Raw genomic sequence first — 12740 nt, 5'->3', positions numbered from 1 at the left:
TCTCCCTGTACATTTACTTTTGAGACTTTGAGGCGGTTTCTCGGTAGTTCTCCCTGCACATTTACTTTTGAGACTACGAGGCGGTACGTCGGGAGTTCTCCCTGTATATATTTTTTGGGACTACGAGACAGTATCTTGGGAGATCCTTTGATGTTTTCCCCCGTGTGTTGTACTGTTGCCTTGTTGTGTTTTCTTTTTGTTAAATTCTAGTATATTATTATATCGTATATTCTCCTACCTTATTTATTATTTACCAATAGACCTGACCTGACCTCGTCACTACTCGAGCGAGGTTAGGTTTGGCACTTACAGGGTACCTTGTGGTGTACTCATGCTACACTTCTGCACATATTTTTGTGTGTAGATCCAGGTACTCTTATCAGCCCCGCTATTAGCTGAGAGTGTTTGATGTTGTACGGAGACTTCAAGGGACATCTGCCATGTCCGCAGACCTCGTAGTCCCCTTCTATTCTCCCTTATATTAATTACCTTATGTACTTCTTTTATTAGACTCTAGTGTATAGAGATACTACTTTTCCTTCTATAGTTTGTGACTCATGATGTTCTGGGTTTTGGGAAGACTGTGTATTTATAGAGTATTAGTTATTGTACATGTTGAGCGACATTGTTACTAGTTACTCAGTTATCCATTGCTGTTGGTTTCCAAGTTTTACTTTCGTGTTATTATTTTCCAAAATTTGTTAGGCTTAACTAGTCATAGTGACTAAGTGCCGTCATGACGTTATATAGAGGGAGTTTAGGCCGTGACAAGTTGGTATCAGAGCTCTAGGTTCATAGGTGTCATGAGTCACAAGCAGGTTTAGTAGAGTCTCGCGGTCGGTATAGAGACGTCTGTATTTATCTTCGGGGGGCTATGGAACTGTTAGGAAAATAATTATAATTCTTTGATTCCTTGTCGTGCGAAATTTGTTTACATCAAAAAAATTCTAAACTTTTGTATTCTATTCTTTCCCACAGATGGTGAGGACCCGTACCGGAGGATCTGATGACCAGGCACCCGTGCCCCCTGCTAGAGCCGCGAGAGGACGAGGCTAGGGTAGAGGCCGAGGACGTCCACGCGGTGCAGCCAGAGCACCCGCAAGAGTTGCTACAGATGAGCCCACAATAGCTCCACCTGGAGGGCAGACACTTGAGGTACTTGTTGCTGCACCGACCCTCCAGGAGACTCTAGCCCAGTTTTGAGCATGTTCAGCACTGTAGCTCAGGCTGGATTGATTCCACTTGCTCCTGCCACATCTCAGGCCGGGGGAGGAGCACAGACTCACGTCACCGGTACTCCAGAGTAGTGGGTTCAGGTCGACCAGGTTCCAGAGATTATACTGATGCAACCGGTAGCTCCAGCTCAGCCCGAGGTTAGGGAAGCAGTTTCTGAGGTAGAGCAGTTCAGACTTGAGAGGTACAAGAAGTATCACTCACCTACCTTCAGCTGATTGGCTATAGAGAATGCTCAGGGCTTTTTGGAGGAGTGTCATCATATTCTCCGTATTATATTCGTAACGAAGACGAGTGAGGTTTCTTTTACCAACTTCCATCTTAAAGGAGCAGCTTATCAAGGGTGACGTGCTTATGAGTCGAGTAGTCCGGCTGAGGCAGCTTCACTTACATGGACTCAGTTCTCGGACATATTTTTGAGAGAGTATGTCCCTCAAAGCCTCAGAGATGCATGGCGCACGAAGTTTGATCAGCTGCGCTAGGGTGCTATGACTATGTTAGAGTATGCAGTTCGTTTCAGTGATTTGGACCGACATGCACCGGCCTTGGTTGCCATTATTCAAGAGAGGGTTCGACAGTTTATTGAGGGACTCCACCCAGTATCAGGATTAGTATGGCCAGGGAGCTGGAGATGGATATTTCTTACCAGCAGGTTGTGAGTATTGCTAGGAGATTGGAGGGCATTCTCGCCCGGGATAGAGAGGAGAGAGAGGCCAAGAGGTCTCGAGAGACTGGTTCTTATTCTGGTACTCGTTCCCCAGCAGCTCGCCATAGTAGGGGCTATGGAAGTTGCCCCTTCCATTCAGCACTTCCAGCCGCCAGTGGTGTTCCAGCCCCTGCTAGGCCCCAAGAGCCTTATTATGCACCACTAGTATCTAGTGTGCCTCCTGCTCAGGGTGCTTTCATGGCCAGTCCAGCAGACCTGGCTCGAGCCAGTCACAACATTCACGCCCTCCAATAGCTTGTTTTGAGTGTGGAAACACTAGCCATATCATGAGGGATTGCCCCAGACTTAGGAGGGGTGGACCTCCACAGACTTCTCAGGCACAACGTGCTCCACCGAGTCCTCAGGCTATGATTCCAGCACCAGCTACCGCCCCACTTGCCCAGCCAGTTTGAGATAGAGGTCGGGGAGTTTGAGGTCGCCCTAGAGGGGGAGGCCAGGCCAGATATTATGCTCTTCCGGCTCGTACAGAGGCAGTTGCTTCCAACTCTGTCATTATAGGTATTGTTCCGGTCTATCATAGAGACGCGACGGTCTTATTTGATCCATGCTCTACATATTCCTATGTGTCCTCTTATTTTGCCCCGTATTTCGGCGTATCTCGGTATTCTTTGAGTTTCCCCGTTTATGTGTCTACTCTTGTGGGAGATTCTCTTGTTGTGGACTGCGTGTATCGGTCATATTTGATTGCTCTTAGTGGCTTTGAGACCAGAGCCTATTTATTATTGCTCAATATGGTAGACTTTGATGTTATCTTGGGCATGGACTGGTTGTCGCCCCATTATGCTATTCTTTATTGACACATAAGACCGTGACGTTGGCTGTGCCAGGATTACCGTGATTAGAGTGGAGAGGTACCTTAGAGTATACTCCCAGTAGAGTTATTTCATTTCTTAGAGCTCAACGAATGGTTTAGAAGGGGTTTGACGCATATCTAGTTTATGTGAGATATTTTAGTATTGATACCCCTACAGTTGAGTCAGTTCCAGTAGTGAGGGACTTTCTAGATGTGTTTCCAGCTGACCTTCCGGGCATGCCGCCCGACAGAGATGTTGATTTTGGCATTAATTTGTTGTCGGGCACTCATCCCATCTCTATTCCTCCATATTGTATGGCTTTTCCTGAGTTGATGACATTCTGGTGTACTCCCAGACTCGGGAGGATCATGAGAAGCACCTGAGGACTGTGGTTCAGACCTTGAGAGAAAAGAAGTTATATGCGAAATTTTCAAAGTGTGAGTTTTGGCTAGACTCAGTGGAATTCTTGGGTCATGTAGTATCGAGTGATGGGATCCAGGTGGATCTAAATAAGGTGGAATCAGTGCAGAGTTGGCCTAGACCATCATCAGCTACGGAGATCCAGATTTTTCTTGGTTTGGTGGGGTATTACCGCCGTTTTGTAGAGGGAATCCCATCCATTGCAGCACCTATGACTAGGCTGGCCCAGAAGGGTGCTCCGTTCAGGTCGACAGAGGAGTGTGAAGAGAGCTTTCAGAAGCTCAAGACAACTTTGACTATAGCCCGAGTATTGGTATTGCCTACAGGTTCGGAGTCTTATATTGTATATTGCGATGTATCGCAGATTGGTCTCAATGCGGTGTTGATGTAGGATGGTAGGGTGATTGCCTATGCGTCCAGATAGCTGAAGGTACATGAAAAGAACTGTCATGTCCACGACCTTGAGCTAGAAGCTATTATTTATACCTTGAAGATTTGACGGCACTATTTGTACAGTGTTCCTTGTGAGATCTACACCAATCAACTGAGTTTGTAGCATTTGTTCAAGCAGAAGGATCTTAATTTGCGTCAGAGGAGGTGGTTAGAGCTGCTTAAGGATTATGATATCACCATTTTGTACCACCCTGGGAAGGCCAATATGGTGGCCGATGCTTTGAGTCACCGGGCATAGAGTTTGGGGAGCTTAGCATATCTACCAGTAGTAGAGAGGACTATGGCATTGGATGTTCAAGTCTTAGCCAGCTAGTTTGTGAGATTGGATATTTTCTAGCCGAGTCGAGTATTGGCTTGTGTAGTCTCTCAGTCTTCTCTTTATGATCGTATTAGGGAGCGCTAGTATGATGACCCCCATATGCTCGTCCTTAAGGACATAGTCCAGCACGGTGATGCTAAGGTGCTCACTATTTGGGATGATGGTGCATTGAGGATGCAAGGCAAACTATGTGTGCCTACTGTGGATAGCTTGCGTGAGTTGATTCTCCAGGAGACTCATAGTTCACGGTACTCCATTCATTCGGGTGTCGCAAAAATGTATCAAGACTTGAAGCAGCATTACTGGTGGAGGAGGATGAAGAAGGACATAGTGAAGTTTGTGGCTTGGTGTCTAAATTGCCAGAAGCTTAAGTATGAGCATCAGCGGCCATGTGGATTGCTTCAAGAGATAGATATTCCCGAGTTGAAATGGGAGCGGATCACTATGGATTTCATTTTTGGGCTCCCACGGACTCAGCGAAAGTTTAACGCAGTTTGGGTAATTGTGTCTAGTATGACCAAGTGAGCTCATTTCATTCATGTAATGATTACCCAATCTTCCAAGCAGTTGGCTCGAACTTATATCCGCGAAATTGTCATGCTTCATGGCGTATCGGTATCCATCATCTCTGACCGGGGTATGCAGTTTACATCACGGTTCTGGAGGGTTGTACAATAAGAGTTGGGTACTCGGGTTGGGTTGAGCACATCATTTCACCCTCAGACGGACGGACAGTCCGATTGCACTATTCAGATATTGGAGGATATGTTCTGCACTTGTGTGATGGATTTTGGTGGTGTTTGGGATCAGTTCTTGCCACTTACGGAGTTTGCCTAAAATAACAGTTATCAGTCGAGCATTCAGATGGCACAGTATGAGGTTCTGTTTGGTAGGCAGTGTCGGTCTCCAGTGGATTGGTTCGAGCCGGGCGAAGCTAGATTATTGGGTACAGACTTGGTTCAGGATGCCCTGAATAAGGTGAAGGTGATTTAGGATCGACTTCACACAGCCCTGTCCAGAAAAAAGAGTTATACGGACCGAAATGTTCGCGATGTTGCATTCATGGTTGGAGAGTGGGTCTTGCTCTGGGTTTCGCCTATGAAGGGCGTTATGAGGTTCGGGAAAAAGGGAAAGCTGAGCCCAATGTTCATTGGTCTCTTTGAGGTGTTGCAGCGTGTTGGGGAGGTTGCTTATGAGCTTGCCTCACCTCCCAGTTTAGCAGGAGTCCATCCAGTATTCCATGCTCCGGAAGTATCACGGCGATCCGACCCATGTGTTGGATTTCAGCTCAGTCCAGTTGGACAGCGATCTATCTTATGTTGAGGAGCCAGTGGCTATTTTGGACAGGAAGGTTCGAAAGTTGAGGTCAAAAAACATTACTTCCGTGAAGGTTTAGTGGAAGGGTCAGCCGGTCGGGGAGGCGACTTGGGAGACCGAGCATGATATGCGCAACCGTTATCCTCATCTTTTCACCACTTCATATATGTCCCTATAATCATTCGAGGACGAACGATTATTTTAAGAGGGGGAGGATGTAATGACCCGGCCAGTCCTTTTGAGAGTTAATAGCCCCGATCCCCTGTTTACTGCTTTCCCCGTATCGTTTTATGCTTATGTGACTTGTTGGGAGGTTGTTGTTGTGATTTTGGAGTAAATTGGGACACTTAGTCCCTAAACGGAAGCTTAAGCCTTAGAATTTTGACCGTAGTCAGAACCGTGTGAAGACGACTCTAGAATGGACTTCCGTCGATTTCCTTAGCTCCGTTGGGTGATTTGGACATAGGTGCTTGTCCGGATTGTGTTTTCGAAGTCTGTAGCTCATTTAGGCTTGAAATGGCGATAGTCGAATTTTTGGAGATTTTGACCGGCAGTGAATTTTTTGATATCAGGGATGGAATCTGATTTCAGAAGTTGGAATTGTTCCGTAATGTTGAATATGACCTGTGTGCAAAATTTGAGGTCAATCGGACGTGATTTGATAGGTTTCAGCATCGGTTGTAGAAATTGGAAGTTTCAAGTTCATTAAGTTTGAATCAGAGGGTGATTTGGGTGTGTAGCGTTGTTTGATGTGATTTGAGGGCTCGACTAAGTTCGTATGGTGTTTTAGGTCTTGTGTGTATATTTAGTTGAGGTCCCGGGTGTTACACCCTATATTTTTGTACGTAAAAATGCGTCGTAAGCAAACTAATGTAGGACCAAAAATGAGATAATATTTAAAAGTATATAAAGTAAGTTAATCATGTTACCTATGAGGTTACAAATATTGAAGATCATGAACAACAAGTACAAAGAGGGTTGGACAGTTCAGAAGCTAAAGCAATTGAATAAAATAATGTTTCGTCGAAAGTCGACAAGTTGGGAATGTTATAACATGTACCTTTGGGGTGAGACTAGGGTGATTAACATGATAAAGAGATTATGTTATGATTTATATTAGTCGTATGACATCCGTGTGTTATGTTTTTAAGTCAAGCGAGTTGTGGAATAAAAGTCGATGAAAGTCATCACAAGTTACATTCATAAGTTTTACTGAAACTTTGGGTCAAATGTAACTGCAATTTTCTCCCAATATACTTAGAGTTATGGGGTGTTCCACCCATCAAATTAAAGATCTATGAGTCTATTTTTCAACGCATTAAACCGTTTGTCAATACGATATCGGAGTAGAGAGATATGGGTATTTTTGCGATACTGCGCAAGCTGCTAGGTGACAAGTAGGTGTGTCACCTACTTGCTTAAATGAAAGCCCAAAAATGAACCATTTTGTAATCGGAGATGGACCCAGGATTTCAAGATCGTAGGTAGAGATGACAAAATGGTTAAAAAAAAATAATTATCCACTTATATTATCCATTAAAAATGGGTTGGATAATGAACTATTTAAAAACGAATCGAATATGGATAAGAATCATATTATCCACTTAGAAAATGGATAACCAATGGATAACTAATATGTTTAACTTTTACATTTGTAAAGCCTCAAATTTGGGGTTTCTAAAGTTTGGGATATTAGGAATTCTCCCAAAAGAGATCATATTCATGAAGCCATGGATAATATGGATATTCATATTATCTGCCGGATAACCTGTTTTTTATCTGTCTCAAATACGGGTCGGGTCGGATAAGTTATCCATTTTTGAATTACTCGTTTTGGACCCGCTTATATCCGATCCGACCCGCTCGTTTGCCACCCCTAGTCGCAGGTGAACTTTTTGATTCAACCAAAATTTGCTTTGTATATAAGGTGTTCATTATTTTTATTAATATGTCACTATTTTTTCAAGGCATATATATGTATATATGAAATTTTTGCTGACTTTACGGGTGTCGGTAACCCTGTGTCAATTGCATAGGTCCGCCTCTGTGTACCGTTGTAAATGTAAATATATGTCTCGTATTTGTTGATTTGACGAGGATATGAGTTATTTCGTTGGACGTGTACATCTATGAAAAAGAGAGGAGCCTATTGGTGTTCCCACACTGCTAACTAGGCTGGCAAATGCCATTTCCGCTTTTAAGTTAAGAAGTAGGAATATGTCTAATACTATTGACTATTGAATTGAAATGAAACCTTAGCTTTGGACCAAACATGTTAAATATACAGATTTTGACACCTTATTTCAATGATTTGGACGTTTGTCTTTATTTCCTGTGGGTGATAAGTCTTACATTAAATTATACCGTTGACAAGCTAAGTAATTATGATTTTATACGTCTATCTCAAAATAGAACATAAATTGAATGTGACAAATAGCGACATAATATACACATAATTATTTAACCTGCTACTTGTTGTTGTGTTAAGTGCTAAATTTCAACACTTAACATAACCTATAACCTATTACTTTGACCGTAGGAAGTGAACTAACTATAAAATTCATCCCCATCTTTATATTAAAACATTAATATTATACTATATGAAATTAGGAGATAAAGAAAGGACGCAATTAAATAAGGAAAACAAAAGCACATATTTGTGTGCTTAAGGAATATTTTTCTGGGGTCAAAGTACGTCTCCACTAAAACCTCTTGTGGTCAAATCGCAAATACATAAAAATTGGAGTAGCAACTAGTGTAAAAAGGAGGTCGAAACTCAAAAGTAGGTGAGGTTTGATGAGTCAAAGTGTTCATGAATAATCCGAGCTAAAATAGACCCTATCAAAAACTAGTTCCAGAAACATCTTCCATTCATCTCGACCTAGCCATCGCTGTTAAGAACAACCGAGATCCAATGAGAATTAAGTCTCACTAAACCTTTGATTAAAAATTACTCAACTTGTAAACTTATTTGTCTTTAGGATAATACTCTTTTTGGTAGCAGAGTATTTGGATAAGCTTATAAGCATTTTTTAATGCATTTGATAAATACTAAGAGTGTTTATAAGTCAAGAATATTTCAATTATTTAACGCATATAATTGAAATGCAGTTATTTTTTTGCTCATGCACTTAAGACGTGCGTATGAAGTGCAGGCAAAAATGGATGCACTTAAATCAGTCATATGTAGTTGTGACTTCCCAACTTCAGACAAAAGTTGTAACTTGTAACTTTAGACGCGAATTTTGCTACTTCCCGTTTTGTGAAATTATTATTTTTTATATCAAACTACTTATTGTTTAATCCATAATGCAGCATATTAATTTTATGTATATAGTATAAGTTACTTTTAACAACGCCTAACTATATCTTTCATGCTAATTCATACGTCTGTATAATATAAGCACCTGCTTCTCCGGCAAGTGCACAGATCGTCATTCTTAGGGATGTTATTTAGAGATTAGCTCGTACTTATTTTGTCTTGAAATGTTAAACTAAAAAGTTTAACTTCAGAACAATTCAAGACATTTTTGTCCTAAAAAGTTGAATTGAAAAACTGAAATTTAGTAACACTGACTAATTTCTAAATAGCAGACCTTTAAAGTGGCTACTTGGTGCCAATTCTAGGTAATATTTGGTACTTTAATTTGATTAAACATGATAAGAAGTTTCTGAAAACTTAGCGAAAGTTCCTTTCTTTTGGCGTACCTTCTTTTCCCCTTCAACGGGAAACAAAGTAAAAAGAATTCAACTGTTTAATAATCCTCTATGCTTGTGGTTTTTATACGATATTATTTAGTATTGTTATTGGTGTTCATATGGGACGATAAATTTGTAGATGACTCATTATGTAATTAGTTTGTTAAGAAAAAACTAGAAAGAAATTAAGAACCAAAATTGTTGCATAAAAAGGTGGAAATATCCAAATAATACAGTCACTGTCTGAGGATATTAAAGGCAAGCTTGTCACGATACGATACGATATATTGTAGCAGGCTGTAGATAGTTAACTTGTCGAGCATTAGCCAGCAATTTCATAGCAGTAAAATACTGATCAACAACAAACATATCAGTATGAGTTTTTAACTTCTCAGTGACAGTGTATAGTATACCTTTCAAAAAGGACATCACACAATCAACGATGAATGAGTTTTAACTAGTAGGATATATGATGCGATAGGATAGATATATAAATTAGAGTAAGCATCTCCGTAATGACCACAACCAAGTATGCATAAAAACAATTAACAAACGCCTACATCCCAATAAGGCTAGCGTCATACATCATTGTAAGCGCCAAACCAATCCTTAGCTGAGCTCCTTCAGGATCTTTTCAATCTCCATAGACCTCTCAGTATAAACCTCGTTACTTGACCTAGAGACAAAGATCAAAGTGAATTCAATACAAGGAGGATAGATAATAAGTTCATATTAAAACAAGACCAACTCACCAGACATTAAACGCAAAAGCAGGCAAAAACTACTAGAATCCCAGGCACGAAACGATATCAGATTTAGGGAAAGTTTACATTCAAAATATTTATACTTGAGAGAAGCTTATCCTTAAGTGTAGCAGATTTTCTTGAATTTTATGAACTTCAGGTTGGAAAGAAAGAAATGCAAGATATTTTGAAGGCATATTCAAAACTCAATACAGCAATCATGTATAACTATGTAATTATGTTTTATTTTTTGTGCAGAATGGAGTTGTAGAAGAGGCAGAATCTATTTCAGATTTCACAGAGTTCCTTCAAGTTATACACTTAGTGTTTTTTTTTTCTTCTGTTTTGTGAACAATAATTATTAACTTTCGAGGAAAAAAAAACTAGAGAAGGAATAACTTACTGATCGATCTTCCACATTTGCCAATTTGCCCTGCAAACAAAATTAAGAATTAAGTGTTTCAGAAGACAAAAGTTTCTGCAAAATAATTACCCCAGCTGGAAAGACAGTCACATCATTTTATGCACATGTAGTAGATACAGTATTTTTTATTTTCACGTTTTTTTTAATCATTTAAAACAAAATCCATCCAAGGTCAAGTTACACACCAGAACAAGGTGGGAAGCCCACCGAAGACTATCCCGTTATAGAAAGCTTGAACTGCATGCAAGCAGCAGAGACATGAGAGTATGAGATTTGAAACATGAAATTTGAAGCGAGACTAATAACCTGTTTGGCCAAGCTGGAGAAATCAGCTTATTTTGAGAAGTGCTTTTTTTAAAAGTGCTTTTGAAAAAAGTACTTTTGCAGAGAAGCAGTTTGTGTTTGGCTAATCAATCTGAAAAGCACTTTTGAACAATAATTTGTGTTTGGCCAAGCTTTTCAGAAAGTGTTTTTAAGTATCAAATTACGAATAAGGACATGAATAGATTTGCTTAATAGTTAATATTATAAGTAAATAAATAATCTTAAAAAATTGTTATTACATGCAATAATTAAATCTTTTCATTTTATTTAAGTAAAATATGAAAATAAAATTTAAAAGTATTTAATTCTTTTAATATAAGTTAAATATATTAAAAATCATTCAACAAATATAAAAGCATTCACTCCTAAAGTCACTATATATTAGAAAGATATCCTAAAAATAATAAGAAATATTTATACATTAATATTGTAAATATTATGTTTAACGGTTATTTTGGTATATACTATATTTTGTTAAGGGTATTTTTGGTAAGAAGAAAAGTCAAAACTGCTTCTGCTTCTACTTTTGGGAAGAAGCTACTTTTTTCTGCTTCTCAGAAACTGCTTCCGCTTCTTCCCAAAAGCACAAAAAAAGCTTGGCCAAACACCTCAAATTAGGGAAAAAAATGCTTTTGAGAAGAAAAAAAAAAAAACTTTTTCCCTCTTGAGAAGCTTGGCCAAACAGGCTATAAGTAAGTACGTTGAAAAATTTACCCTCAGGATGAAAATCGCCTCCCTGACCGGAAGAAAATTGCTGGCAGTAACCCCTAATTCGGAATCAAGAAGACGCGAAACTTCAATAACAATAACAATAACTAGAGGTGACAAAATGGTTAAAAGAAAATAGTTATCCAGCCACATTATCCATTAAAAAATTGGTTGGATAATGAACTATTTAAAAGCGGGTCGAATATGGATAAGACCCATATTATCCACTTAGAAAATGGTTAACCAAATGGATAACCAATGTGTTTAACTTTTATATTTGTAAAGCTTCAAATTAGGGCTCCTCAATTTTGGAAGACCAGAATTCTCCCGTGATCATATTCAAGAAGTCATTCCGCCGTATAACTCATTTTTTATCCATCTCAAATACGGGTTAAATTTATCCGTTTTTGAATTACCCGTTTTCGACTCGCTCATATCCGACCCGACCCGTCAGTTTGGCACCCCTAACAATAACAATATATCTACCGTCGCCGCCCGCATACCTCATTTGTGTTCTTGGTGCTCCGAGCAAAACCCTACCAGCAGCCAATTGTTTTCTACCCAAACCATAAGAAAACAAAAAACAAACATGAGACAAAAATCGATCAATTCGTTGGATAAATCAAAAATTAACCAACCCACCCTCCGAGGTGGAAAGCCATAGTGCAGAGCAATCTCCATTGAAACAAAACACACAAACCCTAAGCAGCAGAGCTCGCTTGACCTCTTCGTAAAAAAAAGGGGTAAAATTCTGCCATCAAAATAAAAACTTTTATACCTGATTTGTGTTGTTGGTGCTCCAAGCAAAGCAGCCATTTGTCTTCTACCCAAACCAAAAATTTAAAAATCCCCCAAAAATTGAGACAGAGATCAAACAAGCCTTAGGAATTAGGATAAACCAAAAGTTAGGCTGAAACCAACTTACCCTACGAGACGGAAAGCCATTGGCGACACAACAATCTTCCTTTGAAACAAAACAGAACAAACTCTGAATAGCCATGAGTCATGACATCTGATTATATAATTGGATTTTTCGTGCGAATATAGTCATTTTTGGGTTAAGCCCGTTTGGGTTAGTGGGCGTTTGGACATAAGAATAGTAAAATTACAAAAAAAATAAAAATAAAAAGAGAATTATTTTTCAAATGAAAATGGTATTTGAAAATTAGATTTGTGTTTGGACATAAATATAATTTTGGGTTATTTTTGAATTTTTGTGAGTAATCTAAGTGAAAATTTTGAAAAATAATTTTTTGGAGTTTTTTAAATTTTTGAAAAATTCCTAAATTCATCTTCAAGTGAAAATTGAAAATTTTATGGTCATACACTGATTTCGGTAAAAAGTAAAAATATTCTTATGTCCAAACGGGCTCTTAGTAATTATCATTTCAATTAACACTTTCAAATAATTAATCCCTCCACACCATTTTAGTGATCGTGGCTCCTAAAAATAATATGTCTAAAATACTTGTCATTTTAGAAAATTAAGATGTAATTAATTCTTTTTCATTTTATCCTTAGTATTAATTAGGTCAAATGGCCTCGTGACCACTTAAACTTGTATAAGTTTGTAAACCCG

General features: G+C 39.1%; 1 protein-coding gene across 9 annotated transcripts; it reads right to left on the bottom strand.

Moving 5' to 3' along the window:
* Nucleotides 1–9338: 9338 nt before the first annotated feature.
* On the bottom strand, nucleotides 9339–12243 carry LOC104119023 (uncharacterized). 9 transcript variants are annotated; one of them, XM_070200266.1, is made up of 7 exons: nucleotides 12087–12243; nucleotides 11940–11984; nucleotides 11578–11718; nucleotides 11168–11220; nucleotides 10315–10366; nucleotides 10109–10138; nucleotides 9339–9638 (listed from the first exon to the last, which is right to left on the bottom strand). In XM_070200266.1, exons 1-7 carry the CDS (start codon nucleotides 12104–12106, stop codon nucleotides 9572–9574), a joined length of 408 nt encoding a protein of 135 aa, XP_070056367.1. In that variant the 5' UTR covers nucleotides 12107–12243; the 3' UTR covers nucleotides 9339–9571. The 9 variants fall into 9 exon arrangements, with proteins under 9 accessions (XP_070056367.1, XP_009628708.1, XP_018634080.1 ...); XM_009630413.4 differs by having other exon boundaries at nucleotides 11665–11718; nucleotides 12087–12241; XM_018778564.3 differs by lacking the exon at nucleotides 11940–11984 and adding an exon at nucleotides 11804–11912 and having other exon boundaries at nucleotides 12087–12225.
* Nucleotides 12244–12740: the final 497 nt, after the last annotated feature.

Source organism: Nicotiana tomentosiformis, chromosome 4, assembly GCF_000390325.3.
Source record: "Nicotiana tomentosiformis chromosome 4, ASM39032v3, whole genome shotgun sequence".
Taxonomy (NCBI): Eukaryota; Viridiplantae; Streptophyta; class Magnoliopsida; order Solanales; family Solanaceae; genus Nicotiana; species Nicotiana tomentosiformis.
This window is presented reverse-complemented; position numbering and strand designations above follow the sequence as displayed.